Genomic DNA, 18,699 nt, shown 5'->3' with positions numbered 1-18,699 from the left:
GTGCAGCACCACTGCCCAGCCATACCCATACTTTAGGAACTCAGTGCCATGTTCTTCCATCTCCTAATTCAAAAAAAACCAAAAGCACACTGGTGTGAAGGCAAAGATCATTTGCACATTTTATTTAAAAGGAAACAGCTGTAAGATAGAAGGGCAGATGTTTTCTTTATTGTAAAGACAACAGTTTCAAAAGAGAAGTAATAAATATGACATTAGGAATTTTTTGTTAAAAAATACAATCCCTGGTGTTTGTGAGAAATCCCAAGAACTCACAATATATAAAACTCTGTCCCGTGGATGACAGTACCTTTCCCTCAGCTCCATGGAGCTGACATCAGACACTGGAGGATGGTCACGACTTCCGGGATTTCGAAAGCTCTTGGTGTGTCACTTGAGAATTTCAGGGATCCACTCTGATTTGCATGGAGTCAGGTGACAGATATCCTTCTGCTCATTAATATTACTTCCAACAATTCTTTCATTCTTACAGCAAAGGAACAAGGAGCGGGGAAACGGCTGGAATAGAAAGAAAGGGATGAGGGGGAACAAGAGGGTGGGCACTGTTAAAGGCCAGGAGACAGGCAATGTGACAGCAAGCTAGTCCCTAGTTAGAGAGGGCACAGGTAATGATCCATAAGTCCTCTTTCAAATCCCACCATCAACTAGGTTGGAAGACGCTAAAAAAGAAGTCAATGGAAAAACCATCCGAGAATCGGGCAACCATAGATAAACAGGACTCGCTGACATAGAACCAGGCAGGAACAAGGACGGTTTCCAAGAAACAAGTCTCAGCTACAGATAGTGGCAGAGGAGAGAAGGCAGGAAAGACCAGCTGGCAAGTCTTTTGGAAGAGGCCAGGACCCTGGGAAGGACAAAAGCAGTCTCCAGGTATCCAGAGGCACTAAGAAACAGGCCTGGGGTGTTGAGGGGTGGGGGGAAGGTCATTCACGCAGAGGGCAGCAGGGTAAAAATGTGAAAATTCTGGTCATCTCCTCCAGGGCGTCAGTAAGGCACAGCTATGGTCACAGGTCAGGTCAGCAGGTCTAGGCGCTGAAAGCAGCCTTGAGCTCCTGGAAGGCCGCCTGGCGGAGCCTCCTGGTCTCCTCCTCCCGTTTCCGCTCTTCTTGCTCAGCTTTTAACTCAGCTTCAAATTTACTGGAGCATGACAAGGCCTGGGCCTGCAGAGAAATAACAGAGGACAAAGTAAGGGCAGGGAAGCGTACGGGGTGCCGGCACCCAAGCCTTTGCAGTGGACCCGCAAACCTCGGACAAATGGAGCTGTCGCTGCTGAGGTCCAGGTAAGTGCCCATACCATTGCTTTACTGACTTCTGCCCGCTTCTATTTTCTGGACTCGCTCGTTCTCGATTCTTTTTCAGGGCACTGTTGAGTATCCACTACTTCATGACGGTAGGCCAGCCCTACTATGAAGCCACTTCCTCAAACTCTTGCCTCAAACTCATTGCTCATGTAAATGGACATTTACATTCCATTGGTCTCACAACATCACTATGTTCTGGGGCGCCAGCCTTGAACCAGGATCAGTGTTGCTATCAGACCTCCCAGCGAAGGTCCTTTCGCGTCAGATAGAGGAGCAGTTGACACAGAAACTCAGCACCGGCCAAGGTGCCAGGAACAAGTGACTATGGCGTGCTCGGACACAAACGGGACACCCGTATCATGGTCCCTCCAAGTCTCAGGGAGAATCACGTGAGAGTGGGTGGAAACCGGAAGAGCTGGAGGTCGGGGTACCAAAGGTCAAGGGTGACAGCTGTGCTCAAGAGCTCACGGCCGCTGTGTCTGCACATGGTCAGGCCCGTCACCGTTCTGGCACGGAGTAGAGTGAGCAGGGGTTTTTGTGCCCCCATTCTTGAGGAACTATGGGCAGCTGATGGCTTCTGGGAGTGACTCCTGGCAGGTTGACCATGCTCCAGTGGATGGCCCCACACCCAGAAGTATATTATGGGTAACACAAATTGGAGTCAATAGTTTTGGGTTTTTGTTTTGTTTTGTTTTGTTTTTTAAGTTTTTCGAGACAGGGTTTCTCTGTGTTGCCCTTGCTATCCTGGAACTTGCTCTGTAGACCAGGCTGGCCTGGAACTCACAGCGATCCACTGGCAAATACTGAGATTAAAGGTGTGGGCCACCCGCCTTTTATTTTATTTTATTTTTGTAAGGGATGCAAGTTGTGGGGCAGAGGGGAAGAGGTAGTTTTGGGAAGAGTTAAGGGGGGGGGGAATTGGGGGCAAATATGATCAAAATTTATTGTATAAAATTCTCCAGGATAGGCTCTAAAGCTACAGAGAAACCCTGTCTCAGAAAAAAAAAAATCGTATAAAATTCTTAAAGAATTAATAAATATATTTTTTTAACGTTGATACAGTCTAGGTGGAAGAACAAAAGTAAATGCCTTGGGAGTCTTGATTGGAATTGCATCTGATAATGGGCTGCGAGGGGAAATCTTTATAATAGCTTTCTGAACGACATGGATGCTGGGAGGCAAACTTGGGAAAAGCAGTACACACTCCTTCCTTCTTTCATTTTTTTAATTAATTAATCGATTAATTCTAGTTAATCGATTAATTTTTTGGGTTTTCAAGACAGGTTTTCTCTGTAAAAGAGTTCTGGCTGCCCTAGAACTCGCTCTGTAGACCAGGCTGGTGCTGAGATTAAAGGTATAGATCACCACGGCCCAGCTGAGTACATACTCTTAACCACTGAGCCATCTCTCCAGCCCCATGCATAAGTTATTGTTCAAATGCTGTTTCTGTGTTCCCATCAACATTTTAGTTCTGGACTGGAATATAATTCAATGACTGGGGATTTACCTGGCATGCATGAGGTCCCGGGTTCAACCCTCAGTAACCACAAAAAGAAAATACATTTCAAGCCTCTCTCAGTCAGACATTCTAAATTTACTTTTAAATTGGGTGGTGGTGGCACACACCTTTAATCTCAACACTTGGGAGACAGAGAAAGGCGAAACTCCGTGAGTTTGAGGCCAGCCAGGTCAATAGAGCGAGTTCCAGGACAGACTCCAAAGCTACACAGAAAAACCCTGTCTCCAAAACAAAACAAAACAAAACAAATTTACTTTTAAATATTACATTTTTTGCTTGCTTTGGTAACATATATTATAAAATACTACATATTTAGGTATGTGTGTGGTGGCTCACATTTGCAATCTTAACATTCAGGAGGCAGAGTGTTTAAGTTCAAAGCCAATCTGGACATACAGAGTTCTAGGCCAGTCAGAGCTACAGTGTAAGATCCAATCTCCAAATAAATAAACATTACGGGGTTTTGCTGTGTTGTGAGTACATTTTTGTGATTTTTTTTAAATAGTTATTTATTTATTTATTTATGTATTTATTATGTATACAGTATTCTGTCTGTGTGTATGCTTCATTACAGATGGTTGTGAGCCACCATGTGGTTGCCGGGAATTGAACTCAGGATCTCTGGAAGAGCAGGCAATGCTCTTAACCACTGAGCCATCTCTCCAGCCCCTGTGATTTTTTTTTTAAACTTGATTTCTCTTCAATAATACCGTATCAGGAGTTCAGTGGGTAGAGTGCTTGCCTAGCATGCATGAAGCCCCGTATTAGTCCCTAGTGCTACATAAAACTGTATGCAGTGGCAAAAGCTTATATAACTCCAGACCTCAGGAAGTAGAGGCAGAGGATCAGAAGTGTTTGGCCATCCCTGGCTACATACCCGGTTTGAAGAGAGCCTAGGACACACGAGACATGTTTCAACTGTTTCAAAATTCTCCCTTCTAGAACTGACTTTTTTCTGTGGTATAAATATTTGGTACCATCCCTCAACGGCACACTGAGTGTGTGTGTGATTTTAACAAAGACTACCATGCAGCCCTTGAAGGCAGCTGTTCCGGTTTGCACCCCACCATCATGGACCAGACAGAAACAGTCTCATACACACTTGGCCAGAGCTCGCCACGATCATCCTCGCTTTCTTGCCAATCTGATAGGCAAACGTTGCCTCCTCTCATTTCCTTCCTGGAGAATCACCCACTTGGATCACTTACCCACTTTCACGCTCAGCCATTTTCCTCTTCCAACTTGAGGTTCTTTATATAACTTAATATTAATTCTTTGCTGATAATCTTTCTGTTGTCTCTTCCTACCTTGACTGGTCTTTTAAGCAAACTCAGGCCCCCAAGTGCTTAAAATCTTGATGTAATTTATCAACCGTTTACTCTTGCCTTTTCTATCACATCTAAGCAGGCCTCCAATGTTCTAAATACATCCAACACTTTAAATCCGTTTTTCTGTATTTCTTTCTAATACTTTTGTGGTTTTCTCACGTGGATCTTCTGTATTTTGCTCACGTAGCCCAGGCTCTCAAACTCACTGTGTAGCCCAAACTGGCCTTCGACTTTTGATCCTCCTGCCTCCACCTCACAAATATTGGAATGACAGATATATGACACCATACCTGACTTTTAAAAATTTGGTTCTTTGGTGTGCACGCGCACACATACACACTTTTATTTTAGATTTTTAATTTCGTTTTATGGGTATGAGTGCTTTGCCGGCATGTATGTATGCATATATGTGCACCGCATGCGTGCCTTCCTGATGCCTGTGGAGTTCATCGGATCCCCTGGAACTGGAGTCCCAGATGTTTGTGAGCCACCATGTGGGTGCCAGGGAGGTCCTCTGTAAGAGCAGCCAGTGCTCTTAACCATAAGTCTCTCCAGTGCCTCGTTTATTTTAGGAGAGGACGTAAAGCAGGGATTTCAAATTATTCTACCTAAGCGGTTAGTCAACTGTCTTTTACATTTATTTTTAACTTCTTTGTCTTTTAAGGTTTCTTTTATATTTATGTATTATTAATTTATTTTGGCAGTACCTGGAACTGAGCCTAGAGCCTCCCAAAGACTGGGCAACTCCCCTTGGCCTGTATCCTTGGACCTCTTTTCAAATTTTGAGACAGGGTCAAACTGAAGCCTCAGCTTTCCAAGTAGTTAAGCTTGAGAGGCATCCCATAGGCCCAGCTGTTCTCGGCATCTTTTGTTGGTAGTTCACTAATGTTTCTATATTACTCATGTGCTGAAATCCCACATGGAAGACATCTATCTATCCCTCTTTTTTTCTTTTTCTTTCTTTCTTTTTTTTTTGGGGGGGGGGTTAATTCGAGACTGGGTTTCTCTGTGTAGCTTTGGAGGCTATCTTATCTTGGAACTCATTCTGTAGACCAGGCTGGCTTCAAACTCACAGAGATCCACCTTCCTCTGCCTCCCGAGTGCTGGGATTAAAAGCATGCACCACCACCGCCTGGTCCTATCTCTAATTAGCCATCCTATTTCAATGACTGCTGGGCTCGCTCCAATGCCCATCCACAGGATTTACTATCATGTGAGATCTAGTTTAAGCATTGTTTGGTGTTGGGTATAAGGTAGAACTCAGAAGTCGCTGTGTGCTCGGCATGTACAAGGCCATGAATTCAAATCCTAGTATCAGGAAATATATACAAAATTTTTTTAATTAAAAAAATATTTTTAAATTGTGTGTGTTGCATGTGTGTGTATGTGTGGGGGGGGTGCCTGTGGGAAGTCAGAAGGCATTGGATCCTTTGGAGAGGTAGCTGAAAATGATTGTAAGTCACCTGATGTTGGTGCTAGAGACTGAGCTCAAGATCTCTGGAAGAACAGTACCTGCTCTTTACTGACAGAGCTCTTTAGACCCCAACAGTAATAGTAATTCTTACTATTAAATTCATTACTGTACATTAAACTTACAGCTAGAGTGACTCTCCCCAAATATTATCATTATATTCTATTTCTTGCTATTTTAAGATCTCTGAAGTACTGGATTATAGGTATGCACCATCACACAGGGTCCTGATTTAAGATTTGCACAGCTACATTTCTCTTTTTTGATTAATTAAAAACTTTTTTCATACAATGTATTTTGACCCTCTTCTTTCCCCTCCCAGCTACAATTCTTAATATGAACATTTTTTTTTTCTTAGCTAGCTGTAGTGGCACATAACTTATTCATCCCAGCACTCAAGAGGCAGAGGCAGGCAAACCTCTGTAAGTCTGGGGATAACCTGCTCTACCCAGAGAGTTCCAGGCCAGCCAGAACTACATAATGAGAACCTGTTTCAAAATAAAAACAGGGCTGGAGAGATGGCTCAGCGGTTAAGAGCACTGGCTGTTCTTCCAGAGGCCCCGAGTTCAATTTCCAGCAACCATGCAGTGGTTCACAACCATCTGTAATGATATCTGGTGCCCTCTTCTGGAGCGCAAGCAGAACACTGTACACATAATAAATGCACCTGTGCCACCACAGGCCTTTAATCCTAGCACTCAGGAGACAGAGACAGGCAGATATCTCTGAATTCAAGGCCAGCCTGGTTTACAGAGTGAGTTCCAGGATAGGCTCCAAGGCTACACAGAGAAATCCTGTCTCGAAAAACCAAACCAAAACCAAAACAAATAAAACTTTTCACGACCTGTGATTCTTGTCTGATTTTGTTCTCAAAATCAGCAGCTTCAGAAAATAATCATGACATGATCTTTTTGCATCCGCTCATTTTTATTTATGTATATTATTTATAATCTTTATTATTGCCTATTTTTTTACAGCACTAAATATCAAGCTGAGCTCCAGGCCAGCATGGCCTACAGAGTGAATTCCAGGACAGCCAGGGCTATACAAGGAAATTCTGTCTCAATACCCCCCCCAAAAGAAAAAACAATCTCTGAGCTCAAAAACCTACCTGTCTCTGGGCTTGCTGCAAGCTCAGGACTTGAAATCTCACCAATCCCCACCCTGGAAAACTCCTCCCCCAAGAGACCCAGTATAAGCCTGTCTCCTGCTCAGTTGCCTGCTGCTCCTCACCTGAGTCACCCTCTTGTGAGAGGTTTGCTGTGCAGTGTGACTTCACGACATTCCTTGGCTCCTGACTGCTAGGATACCTTTCCCCTCAGAGCTGCGACACTTACCCCACCTTCCCCCTTGAGACACAACCTCACTGTGTAGCTTTGGCAATCCTGGTACCTGTTGTGTAGCTCAGGTTAGCCTCAAACTTGCAGCAAACCACCTGCCTCAGCTTCTCAAAGACTGGGGTTCTAGGCATGCACCATCAAACCCTGCCTGAAGTTGCAGTATACATGTTTTCTTTATGAATTTTTTCCTTAAGCTATGAACCAACGTTCATACAGAAACAATTTTTTAAAAAAACCATTTTTATATATTCAGGTTATTTTGCCTGCATGTAAGTCTGTGCTCCGCACACATGCAAAGGCTGAAAGAGGGTTTTGGAAGTCCTGGAATTGAAGTTACAGACAGTTGTAAATGGCCATGGAGGTGCTGGGAATCAAACCCAGGTCCTTGGGAAAGCAGCCAGTGCTCTGAAGCACTGAACCATCTCTCCAGTCCTAGAGACTACTTTCTTTTGTCCATTGCAACCACAGTTTGGCAACAGACAACAGATGCAAGAATCCAGAAAGAGCACCTCTGAGGAGCAATATTTATGTAAAGTATGATGTATAAAGTAAAATATGTTATTTATAGAATTTATAACAAACATATGCAGTTTGTGTTTTTAACATGGGGTCTCCTGTAGCCCAGACAAATCTGGAACTCTGTACATAGTGGACTTGAACTCTTAACCTTCCTACCTTTGCCTCCTGAATGCTAGGGTTACAAGACACAGTTTGTTGCTAAATGTTTACCAAGGAGCTACTACTGTCTAAGTTTCAGCATCCTTATCTTCAAGATGAGACCACAGTTGGGTCCAGTGGCAAATGCTTGTATTCCCAGCACTACGGTGGTGACTACAGGAAGATCAAAAGGGTCAGCCTGCACTACACTATGGGAGACTCTGTCGCAAGCCAAACACAAAAACAGGACAATAACACCTGTCTCCAGGGTGTTGGTCTATGAACCTGAAGCATTTGGAGGGGTCTAATCCAATACCAACACACCCCCCTCCACCATTCCTAGCTAGGGCAGCAGAAGAGGGAAACTTGCCATCTCTTCACCCAGGAATCTATCATCCCCTCCACCACAAATCTTGCCTTTGGGTTCTATAACCCACCCCGACCCTAAACCCCCACCCCATGACCTATCTGCTCAGTCATCTTACTTTTTATTTCCATGTTTCCTAGACAATTTCTCCCTGATAGGAAAACATACTGACTTCTCTCTGAGGCTGCAAAGTCAACAAAAATGTTCTTACTAATCCCAAGCTACCGTCTCACCTGCTCAGGCATCTGTAATGGAGACTCAGGGCTCCTCCTGCTAGGTGCATCCTAAAGCAGTCACTTCAATAGGGTGAAGCTGATCCCTTACACATCTTTACTGAGGGCTGGCCAGATTGCTTGCTGTCAGATTTGACAATCTGAGTTCAATCTGTAGGACCCATGGGGCGGGAGGAAAGAACTGCTAGAGCTGCAGAGATGGCTCAGAGGTCAGGAGCACACACTGCTCTTCCACAGGGACCTGTGTTCGGTTCCCGGCACCCACATCAGAAGGCTCTAAACCATCTGTAAGTCTAGGGACATCTGACACCTCCTTGACTCTTTGGGCAACTGCAGTCATAGTCACAGACTCATACATGCACATAATTAACAGAAATAAAATTTTAAAAGCCCAAACTGCTTCTGTCCAGCAATGAACATTTTTCTTCAGTATTCCCTTGGGCCTCTGATGACTCCTTCTTATTCCTGAAGACCTAAATAATACAAAGCCTTCCCCACAGTCCGGCCACCACTAGGATCCACTATTGACCATTCTCTTCTTTTCAACATGTACTTGTGAAGGTGGCTCCGACCTCTGCGTTACTGGGTGTCATAGAGCTTATTTTTCCCCTTCTTTCTTCCTATGGGAAGCTCACCTGGCATGTGGAGCCTGATCCCACTACTCCTGACCCCAGGAAGGGGCTATGAGGACAGCCACATCTCAGCTATTGTCAACGGTGGGTATAGGAAGTGGAAGAATTGCTTCATAATCCACCGCAAGACACACAGACCTCCAAGAAAGATGGATATTTTTACAGCCTCCATATGGCCACTGGTCGAGGACCATTTGCAGCTGTCACCATACCCAGCAAACTCATCCATGTCTTTACTGTGCCTGAAGTTATCTTCAAAGTTCCTCCTCATATCACTCCAACTTGGGGGAGGGGCTTTCTTGATACAAATATCTCAGCTCCCCTCCTCAATGCACACCTCATGCTGGTCTTCACCAAACTCCCAATAAGGCAGTTACGAGCACCAAAGTTTTAAAGGTGTGTGTCTTTATGTGGTTCCTGGCCCCATTGTCACAACACTGGACACACTGATATTCCTCCCCAAGCACCTGTAGAAACCTCTCCTAGGACGACGGTCCTCCTAGTGTGAGACCTGCCCAAACAGCTCTGAGGGCTCTCCATCCAGTCCCTGTAGCTGCACCACCCCAGCCTGGCTGTGCCTGACGCCACCTGCGGTGCTGGACCAACCACTTGTTTCTTGACAACTCTCCCAACCCCCACACACCCAAAAAAGTTTTAAAGAGATGTGGGTTGGGCCTGGGCAGCCAGTCTGCAGGTATCCCTCAGCCTGGGGGTTACTTCCAAGGACCTTCTCAGTCAGAGACAGCTACCTCATAACAAACGGTAGGACGTGGTGGCCCAGTTCCTAGGTCTCCATACTTGCATCTTGTCTTGCTTTCCCAGCTGTGGCCCCAGCCCTTTCCCCTCACACAATTCCACGTTCTCTCCTCAGCCTCTGGGACTCCCAGTCCTCCTCCATGCCTCGGAGCCTTCGCTTGCAGTTCCCGTGACCAGAACGCCTCCCTCCCTTGATTACAAGGTGAATCCCTATTCATCTGAGAGCATCTGTCACCAGTGTCATCTCCCTTGCGGCCTCTCCCAAATCCAAGTGCTGCTTCTCTCCCTTCGTCATTCATGCAAACGTTTATTGAGGGCCATTACACGCCAGGCGCTGTAATTACAAAGATAACACGCCCACTCTGCCTTTGAGTGTGGTTGAGGAGGCAGACCTATAAACACAGCAAGTAGGAAAAGGTTTATTGTTTTGTACGTTTCATCTTTTCTTCTTGTAAAAATAATGTGCACCAAGGCTACAACACTCCAGAAGTATAAAGTGAGTCCCTTGACGTAACTATTACTAATAATTTCATACGTAATTATCTAGGCTGTGTTCGGTATTTAAAGACAGGTGTCCACATATTATTTTGCTTGATTTCCTTTGGACATCTGTGTACGCATATTGCACAGCCTCATCTCACCTTTGATGGCTACAGAGCAAGCAAACATACGGTCACGCCATGATGGACTCACTGCTAATAACCGAGGCTTAGGTTGTGTTCAGTGTGTGTAAATCCCCAGCAGTGTTACAGATAAATCCCCACCAAGTGCGCAGGTGCCTCAGCAGGGGGGACATTCCAGAGGCAGCATATTAACTTGACACTGTCCCTGCAAGTGTCCAAGAGCACCTTGAACAGATACAAAACAGTTCCACCTGTGGCTGGACAGCCTGCACAGGGGCCTTCCCAGGCTTGGATAGGCAGGCGTGGGCTGCCCTCGAAGGTGGTTCAAAGGAAGCAAGAGTTTTCCAAACAGAGGCCTTGAGGGGTTGCTCTGGGCAAAGGGAGCTACAGATTCTGAGGATCGGTTGTGAAGATTCCCAGCAAGGTCTGAAGGACTGGATGGGGCTGGAACAAGGATCACAGGCAAGTCATGACAAGTCCTGCGTGCCCAGATGAGAGAGTCCCAGGGACCCGTGGGCTTCACCTAGAGCACTTAGCCTGGTGCATCTTGGCAGTGAACTGCCCTGCTACTCTTGGGCCTCAGTCCTAGGACCTTTCCCAAGAAGTCTCAAGAGATGGCAAACGTGAAGGCACTAACGGATGGAGAGGCTCCATCACAGTAGAAGGGACCCCTTCCTCAGCCCTACTCCCATGTCAACAAGTAAATGGCCTTCTTCCCCACACTGTGTGGGCCCCAAGGAAGGCAAACAAATGTTCTGTCCCCTTCCTCCTGGGTTTCAGAAGTCAATGCACTGGCTGGTCTTTGCCAACAGAGTATCTCCGAGCAGCCTCATCGACAAGTGAGAATGGAGTTCTGTTTAGAGCTCTAAGCAGGCCAGGATGTCACCAAGGTTGCTCTGTCCTTGGGTAAGCTAATGGAAGAAACTCAAAGTCTCCCATAGGCTGGCAAATGACAGGAGAAGCTTGCAATCCTGACAACTTCGGACTACATGCTGACTGCGCCCCACGAGCCAGGCAAAAATAACACTATACAGGCAAGCTCACTTAATCCTGTTGGTATCTCTGCAGTACAAATGGAAACAATGCCAGTGGAGCAAGGAGGACCAGAGGCAGAGCTGCTCTTAGGCTACCCGGTAGGGGGCATGCGCCCATCTCACTGCACCCTGCTGTGCTTGGCAGAAGATGTAAAGGGGCTCTCCTGTGTGTGTGTCTGCATGTGTGCCCTGCAGAGACAAGGACGGCAGCAGCTAGCTTTGGGTAGGTGCCTCAGTGTTCAGTGAACTTGCAGGAACTGGGGTTAGGAGAACTGTGAGCTGCTCAATAAAGGTGCTGGCAACCAAACACCAGTCCTCTAGAGCAGCATCGATCCAGTACTCCACCCCAGATGGAAAAAGATGGAAAAGAAGGGAGCTGTGGAATTAATCAAGGTCTAGATGGGGAGTCTGCCTTGGAGCCTGGGACCAACAAACCCTCCTGAGCCTGTGAGCAGTGTCTTCTGTGAGGACACACTCTCACTTCCTAGTACAATCTTGTCCTGCATGAGCTAATGGGACAGGAAGTGCCTGTCACCAGGGCAGGGTCAAGGAAGAGTGGAGGCTGGGTAGGAAAGGAACAGACACTTACCTTGGCTTCGAAGAAGTTCTTGGCACCTCGGACACCCTCCAGGGCAACATTGATCTCAGAGAGCTTGGCCAGTGCCAGCAGCCCACTGTCCTCCTGCAGCTCACCGGCAGCAGCCTTGTGAAAAATGAGCAGGAACTGCGGAAGGGAGAGGCCCAGAGGGTTACTGTTACCCCAGATATCTCACCAACACGTGTGCAATACACCCTCTGGCCTGAGCAAATGATATTCTTGTCAAGCATTTGAAAAGGGTGGGGTTTTTTAAAAGATTTATTTTTAATTCTGTGCACATGGGGTGTGTGTGCATGTATGGATGCACGTGTCCACAGACTGCAGAAGGGGCGCTGGCCCCCCTGGAGCTGCGGTTCCTGGAAGTTGTGAGCTGCCTGATAGGGGGACTAGGAACCAAACTTGGATCCTTTGCCAGAGCAGCAAGCACCCTTAGTCATCTCCCCTTCCTGGGAAGGACATTTATATCTATGTATACATGGAGAATTATTTTGTCCCTTACCAGATCATCAAAACCAAAAAGGGGGGAGGGGCTAAGGGCATAGCTCAGTGGTAAAGCAATGGTTAGTATGTGTAAATCCCCAGAACCAAATAAATTAATTGAATTAAATATTGTTCTCTGACCCATCCTGCAATGCCACTGATGGGAATCTATACCTCAAAAATCCAAATAATAAGGCTGCAGATTAGCCCAGGTGGTAGAAAGCCCCGGGGTTCAATTCCTAGTAAATACTGCATGAACATGGCAGTATAGGCCTGTAATCCTAGCGTTTATTCACTTCTTTGAGACAAGGTCTCACTATGCAAACTTGGCTGGCCTAGAAGTGGCTATCTATATACTAGGAAGGCCTCAAAGTCATAGAAATCCACTTGTCTGTCTGTTTCCCAAGTGCTGGGATTGAAGGCATATGCCTGACTTGCTCTCTCCCTCTCATTCATTCATTTGTTCAGTGTGTGTGTGTGTGTGTGTGTGTGTGTACCATGGTACACAGATGGAAGTCAGAGGACAGTTTGCAGGAGTTGGCTCTCTTCCACCATGTAAGTCCCTGAGACTCAAGAGGTCATCAGGCCTGGCCTTTACCCACGCGAGCCATCTCACTGCCGTTCCTCCCCACCCCATCTTTTTAATATCTCTTAGCCACCTCTGTTTTTCTCACTTGCTCTGTTTTTGCATGAGACTGCCTACCTTTCTTGTGGCTTACTAGGAGAGCTTTGTAGGCCTTCGTCTATTTTAAATGCTTTAGTTCTGCCGCTTGTCATCTAAGTAGGCTGTGCCTATGGTTATTTCATTTGTTTATACACATATGTGGAGGTCAGAGGATAATTTGTAAGTCAATTCTCGCCTTCCACCGTGTGAGGCCCTGGGATCGAACTCAGGTCAGCAGGCTTGACAGCAAGTGTCTCTACCCACTGAGCCACCTCCCCAACCCTGTCCATTGTTTTGATTTGTTTTTAGTCTTTGTTTTGTTTTGAGACAGGGTTCCTCTACATAGTCCTAGAACTCACTCTGTAGACCAGGTTGGTCTCAAGCTCACAGAGATCCACCTGCCTTGGCCTCTGGAATGCTAGGATAGGGTGTGCAACACCACACTTGGCTCTGTTTACCAATCTTTTTAAGACGAGAGGATCCCACTATGTTGCTGGTCTCACCGGATACTACAGCGCTGGCTTCTGGAGTGAGTGGATCAACAGGTGTGTGCCGCCGCTATTCCTGGCTTCTTTTGGTTTGTTTTTCGAGTCAGGGTTTCTCTATGTAGCCCTGGCTGTCCTGAAACTCACTCTGTAGACCAGGTTGGCCGCACCTGCCTCTGCATCCCTGAGTGCTGGGATTAAAGGCGTATGCCACCACTGTCCAGCTCCTGGCTTTTTTATGGTATCTTCTAACTCAGAAAAGTTTTACATAAAATTTGCCAAATGTTTTTCTTTCCTCTTACCAGAGACAGGTTTAGAAAAACCTTCCCCAACACCAAGGTTACATAAACAGTCAGGTATGTTACTGTCTAGTATTTTTATGGCTTAAAAAAAAACATGTAAATATTTAATCTCTGCAATGTATTCTGTTCTATTGCGAAGGTAATCATTAACCTTATTTTCTTCTAAATAGTTACTTAGTAAGCCCCACATTTATTGTGTAATCCGCTGTCTTCCCCTACATTCAAAATGTGTGGTCCGAACAAAGAAACTCTTAGAGGGCAACTGTATTCAGGATAAATTCTTAAATACCAGTCTCTCCTCTACCTGACCCTCTCTACCTGGGCTACTTTCTAATTATTTAGTTCCCTTCTTTAAGTATTTTTATAAAGCTAGCGTGCTGGTTTACACACAACAGGAGGTAGAGGTAGGAGGATTGCCAAGAGTTTCAGGCCAGCATGGGCTATAGTATGAAACTCTAGCCCCAAACAAAACAAAACAAAAACTCTATGAATTAAAAAAATTACTTTATGGGCTGGAGAGATGGCTCAGTGGTTAAGTGCATTGCCTGCTCTTCCAAAGGTCCTGAGTTCAATTCCCAGCAACCACATGGTGGCTCACAACCATCTGTAATGAGGTCTGATGCCCTCTTCTGGCCTGCAGACATACACACAGACAGAATATTGTATACATAATAAATAAATGAATAAATAAATAAATTAAAAAAATTACTTTATTACATTTTATTCGTTTTGTATATGTGCATGTCATGGATTATACATGGAGGTCAGAGGACAACTTTATTGTTCTATCCACCATGAGTGTCCCCAAGATTGAATTCAGGTTGTCAGGATTTGCCCCCACAAAAATCTACAAGTTGGGGAGGAGCAACAAAGTCATGGATTCATGGTTAAGGGCACTCAGGCTCTTTCCCAGCACCCACACAGTGGCTCACAACCATCCCTAACGCCATTCTAGGGGATCTGAGACCCTCTTCTGGCCTCTGTGAACACTAGGTACACATATAGCCGTGCAGGCAAAATATTTATACATGGGGCTGGAGAGATGACTCAAAGGGTAAGAGCACTGGCTGCTCTTCCAGAGGTCCTGAGTTCAATTTCCAGCAACCACATGGTGGCTTGCAACCATCAACAATCTACAATGAGATTTGGTGCCCTCTTCTGGCCCACAGGCATACAGACAGACAGAACACTGTATATATAATAAAATGAACTTTTTAAAAAAGTTTACACACATAAAATAAAAAAAAATCTTTAAAAACTACAGATTTATCTAAGCACCATGCAATTTCTAGGGATACCATCACCCCCCATTTATAAATGGATGGGTCCAAATCACTGAAAGCGGTTTCTCCAGGTTTTCAGATGCTACCGAGAGCATGTACAGAGGGAAAATACAGCCTTCTTCCCTAAAGAATGCCTTTATTGAAAGATAGTCAACCACATCAACAGGCTTCCTAAATCCCGACTCCACTGTCTTGGCTCCCGGGGCTACAACATCCTCTTTGCTAGGAAGCCTGCCTTGAGCCTGCGTTTCTTGCTCGGTCCTCCCTCTGCTGTGGACACTGGTAAAGACCAACCCCAGAGGTGAAGTGAGATGTGCGGGGACTCCCTGGAGCTCTCAGGATGAACAGAAATGTCACCTCATTCACCCACCTGCAGCTTCCAACTCTCTCACTAGAGGCCGGCAAAGACTCAGTCTGCGGCAGATTCTTAGAGCCAGCACATGGGCTGGAGAGGAAGCAAGTCTGCTAAAGGAGGCCAGGCAACATCCAGTAATGGGATGGAGGCCAGGCGGGTGGGGATGGCCGCGACTGCTGCGTTTGTCATGGTTCTCTCTGCTCTCCTTAGAGATGGGGACCTCAGCATTGTGAGCAGTGGGAGAGTAAACGCCTGCTCCTCAGCGCCTGGCTCCTGTGGTGCTTTGGTCCCTAATCCAACAGTGTGAAGAGGTGGTGGCCATAAGAAAGCCAATAGGCCACTGAGAGGGAGGATGCTTTTCTTAGACTGTACATTCCTGTTCTCACACCATGATGACCTTGCCTCCACACTTGCCCTGTGCCGACCCCCTGAGGTCAAGCTGCACATGGCCTCTGCCACGAGCTTTGCAGAAGCCAGTGCCATCCATGCCCTTGGTCTCCCAGAACTACAGGCCCAGACAAACTTTTTTTTTCCTAAATAATCCAAGCTGGGTTGATCTGTTAAGCAACAAAAGAAACCAGGCCAAACACCTAACTGTCCTCAAAGTACTTCACTTACTGGAGGTCTCCAGGAGGAGAGCTACCTTCGACAGCAACACTTCCCAGAGATTCAGGCAGAGGACTCAGGAAGGAGGGAGCATTGTCCTAGCTCAGCATCCAGAGACTCTCCATTCCCCAAGACTCAGGTTTCCCATCTCGAAAGTGGAGGCAGGGCCAGTGAGATGGCTCAGAGTATTTGCCATCAAGACTGACAATCTAAGTTTGGTCCCCAGGGTCCACGTGAAGAAAGTTGTCCTCTAACATCCACGGGTGTGCTGTGGCACCCATGTACCCCTTCCCTTACACGAAACAGTAGACAAAAACAAAACAAAACAAAACAAAAAACTTTAAATGTAAGCGGAGGTGACACTGTCACATTCACAGAAGGGCATCGTGAACCAGAAACGTTAGCGAACCCCTTGGGCCTTTCCCGGCACTGTTTGCTCTGAGCCCTGAGGTCCAAGACATTCAGACACTGGAAGCTCACTCTGCCAGATGACCACAGCATCCCCATCCTAACTCGGGGGTCTCTAAAGCCAGCCAGCCATAAAAGAAAAGAAAAAGAAAATCCAATTCAACCCGAAAGCATCCAGCATACCAGGCACTCCCATTTCGGCCATTATAGTCCCTCACTGCCTTGCCTGGCGGTCTCCTTCACTGCCCAGCCTTGTTTGTTTTCCTATTTATAGTCCACAAAGGCTGGCATGGTGTCGAGTTGGAAAATGTCCGAGCTGTGACTCTGAGAAAAAGGGGGAGGGAAGGAGAGGTGGAGAACAAAGGCTGAGGGCAGAGGGAGGCAGCACAGTGCAGAAGTTCTTTCGGCCACAAGCCTGTGGACACTGCCCTAAGACTGAGGGAATGTGGAACTGCGTGACTGTGGCTAGCGGTGTGCAAATAATACTTCCCGTGTTAGCGCTCTTCATTTGTAAGGGACAGACATACATTACCTATTTTAGGACAAAGATGGTAATGCACTATAGAAAAAGGATATGGCGAGACCCCAAGGGTGGGCTGGCCAAATAGTTCAGCAGGTGCATGCTGCCAAGACTGACAACCTGAGTTCAAGCCCTGGGATGACATAATAGAAGGGGGAGAGTTGGCCTCCAAGGCACAGGACACACACGTGATATACAGATGTACATATAGACATCATAAAATAATAATTTGTTGATGTAGGAGAGTCTTCTATCTATCTGTTGCTTTCATTGATTAATTAATAAAAAAACTGCCTGGCCTGATAGGTCAGAACATAGGTAGGTGGGGAAGACAGAACATGCTGAGCCAGTCAGTGTAGCACGCATGCAGCCCCGGATATCTAAGGGCATCACAGTCTCGGGTGGCTGAATGCCACTTGTCCCTCTGAGAAGTTATTGCTCAATCTTGGGTGGCTGAATGCCACTTGTCCCTCTAAGAAGTTGGGGGACGCCGACCGCTCGGGGGTCGCATAACTAGTTAGCATGCCAGAGTCTTGTTCATTATTGGAATTAACCAGACAAATCGCTCCATCAACTAAGAACAGCCATGTACCACCACCCACGGAATAGAGAAAGAGCTATTTATCGGTCAATCCTGTCTGTGTCCGGGCCAGGTGAGGTTCAAGGTGTGGTAGCACACACCTTTAATCTTAGCACTGGGGAGGCAGAGACAGATGGATCTCCATGAGTTCAAGGACAGCCTGGTCTACAGAATTATTCCAGGACAAAGACATACAGAGAACCTGTCTCAAAAAATAAAAATGAAAATAAAAAAAGAGGAAAATAAAACCACACAAAGATGAAAAATACACAGAAAAGATGAGGAAGGAACAACAGCTACTAAAAGATATGTGTTTATAAAAAATGCTGCTGAATTAATTCAAGATAGGTATTCTGAAAATACCTTTACGTCAAAATTGAAGTCAAAAGGTATATTACTTTGGAGAAGAGATTTTGCTTTTGTTTCCACAGAAAATGAGAGGCTATGGATTCATTCTGAGTTAAGAAAAATCTAATTTGATCAAGAAAGACCACCTGAGGAATCTCCAGTAGGAACAGATGACCCAGATGTCTGAGTTCTACATCCAGAACGGATTCAAGATGCTGCCTGAGATGATCAGGTCTCACAGGATACTCCAGTTAGGACTTGATTATAACTCTAAATTTTCTTTAGGTCCCCATAAGATTATCAGCACCCCCAACCAGCCAGAAGTAGCCTGGAATACTATGCCCACATTCCCAACAAATGGACTATGAATATTTTCCTTTGTTTTTTTTTTTTAAAAGGAGGGGGAAGTGATGTGGGAGAATTATCTGTATTCTGTCAATCATATATTTTAATAAAACGCTGATTGGCCAGGCAGGAAGTATAGGTGGGTCAACCAGACAGGAAGTAGAGGCGGGGCAATGAGAACAGGAGAAGGCTAGGAAGGAGGAAGCCCATTCCACCATTCCTGCCCAGACCCACAGAGAAGCAAGATGTAACTTGCCCCGCTGGAAAAGGTACTGAACCACATGGCTAACACAGACAAGAATTATGAATTACTGTAAGATGTAAAAATTAGTTAATAAGAAGCCTGAGCTAATGGGCCAATCAGTTTATAATCTTATGGAGTCCTGTGTGTGATTTTCTTTGGGGTATGCCGGCTATGGGGTGCCAGACGAGACAGATACACCAAC

The 18,699-nt window shown here is 45.9% G+C and overlaps 1 protein-coding gene across 1 annotated transcript in view; it reads right to left on the bottom strand.

Annotated features, from left to right (window-relative positions):
- Nucleotides 1–95: 95 nt before the first annotated feature.
- The window catches only part of Efhd1 (EF-hand domain family member D1), a 47,279-nt gene continuing 28,675 nt past the window's right edge, over nucleotides 96–18,699 (bottom strand). The window contains exons 3-4 of the mRNA XM_048428920.3: nucleotides 11,869–12,003; nucleotides 96–1,178 (exon numbers count right to left, since the gene is read on the bottom strand). Coding sequence (XP_048284877.1) covers nucleotides 1,044–1,178; nucleotides 11,869–12,003 — 270 coding nt within the window. The 3' untranslated portion in view covers nucleotides 96–1,043. The remainder of the gene's footprint in view (nucleotides 1,179–11,868; nucleotides 12,004–18,699) is intronic.

This window comes from Myodes glareolus, chromosome 1 (assembly GCF_982192425.1).
Source record: "Myodes glareolus chromosome 1, mMyoGla1.1, whole genome shotgun sequence".
NCBI lineage: Eukaryota > Metazoa > Chordata > Mammalia > Rodentia > Cricetidae > Myodes > Myodes glareolus.
Note: the sequence above shows the minus strand (reverse complement) of the source record. Positions and strands in the feature narration are given on the sequence as shown.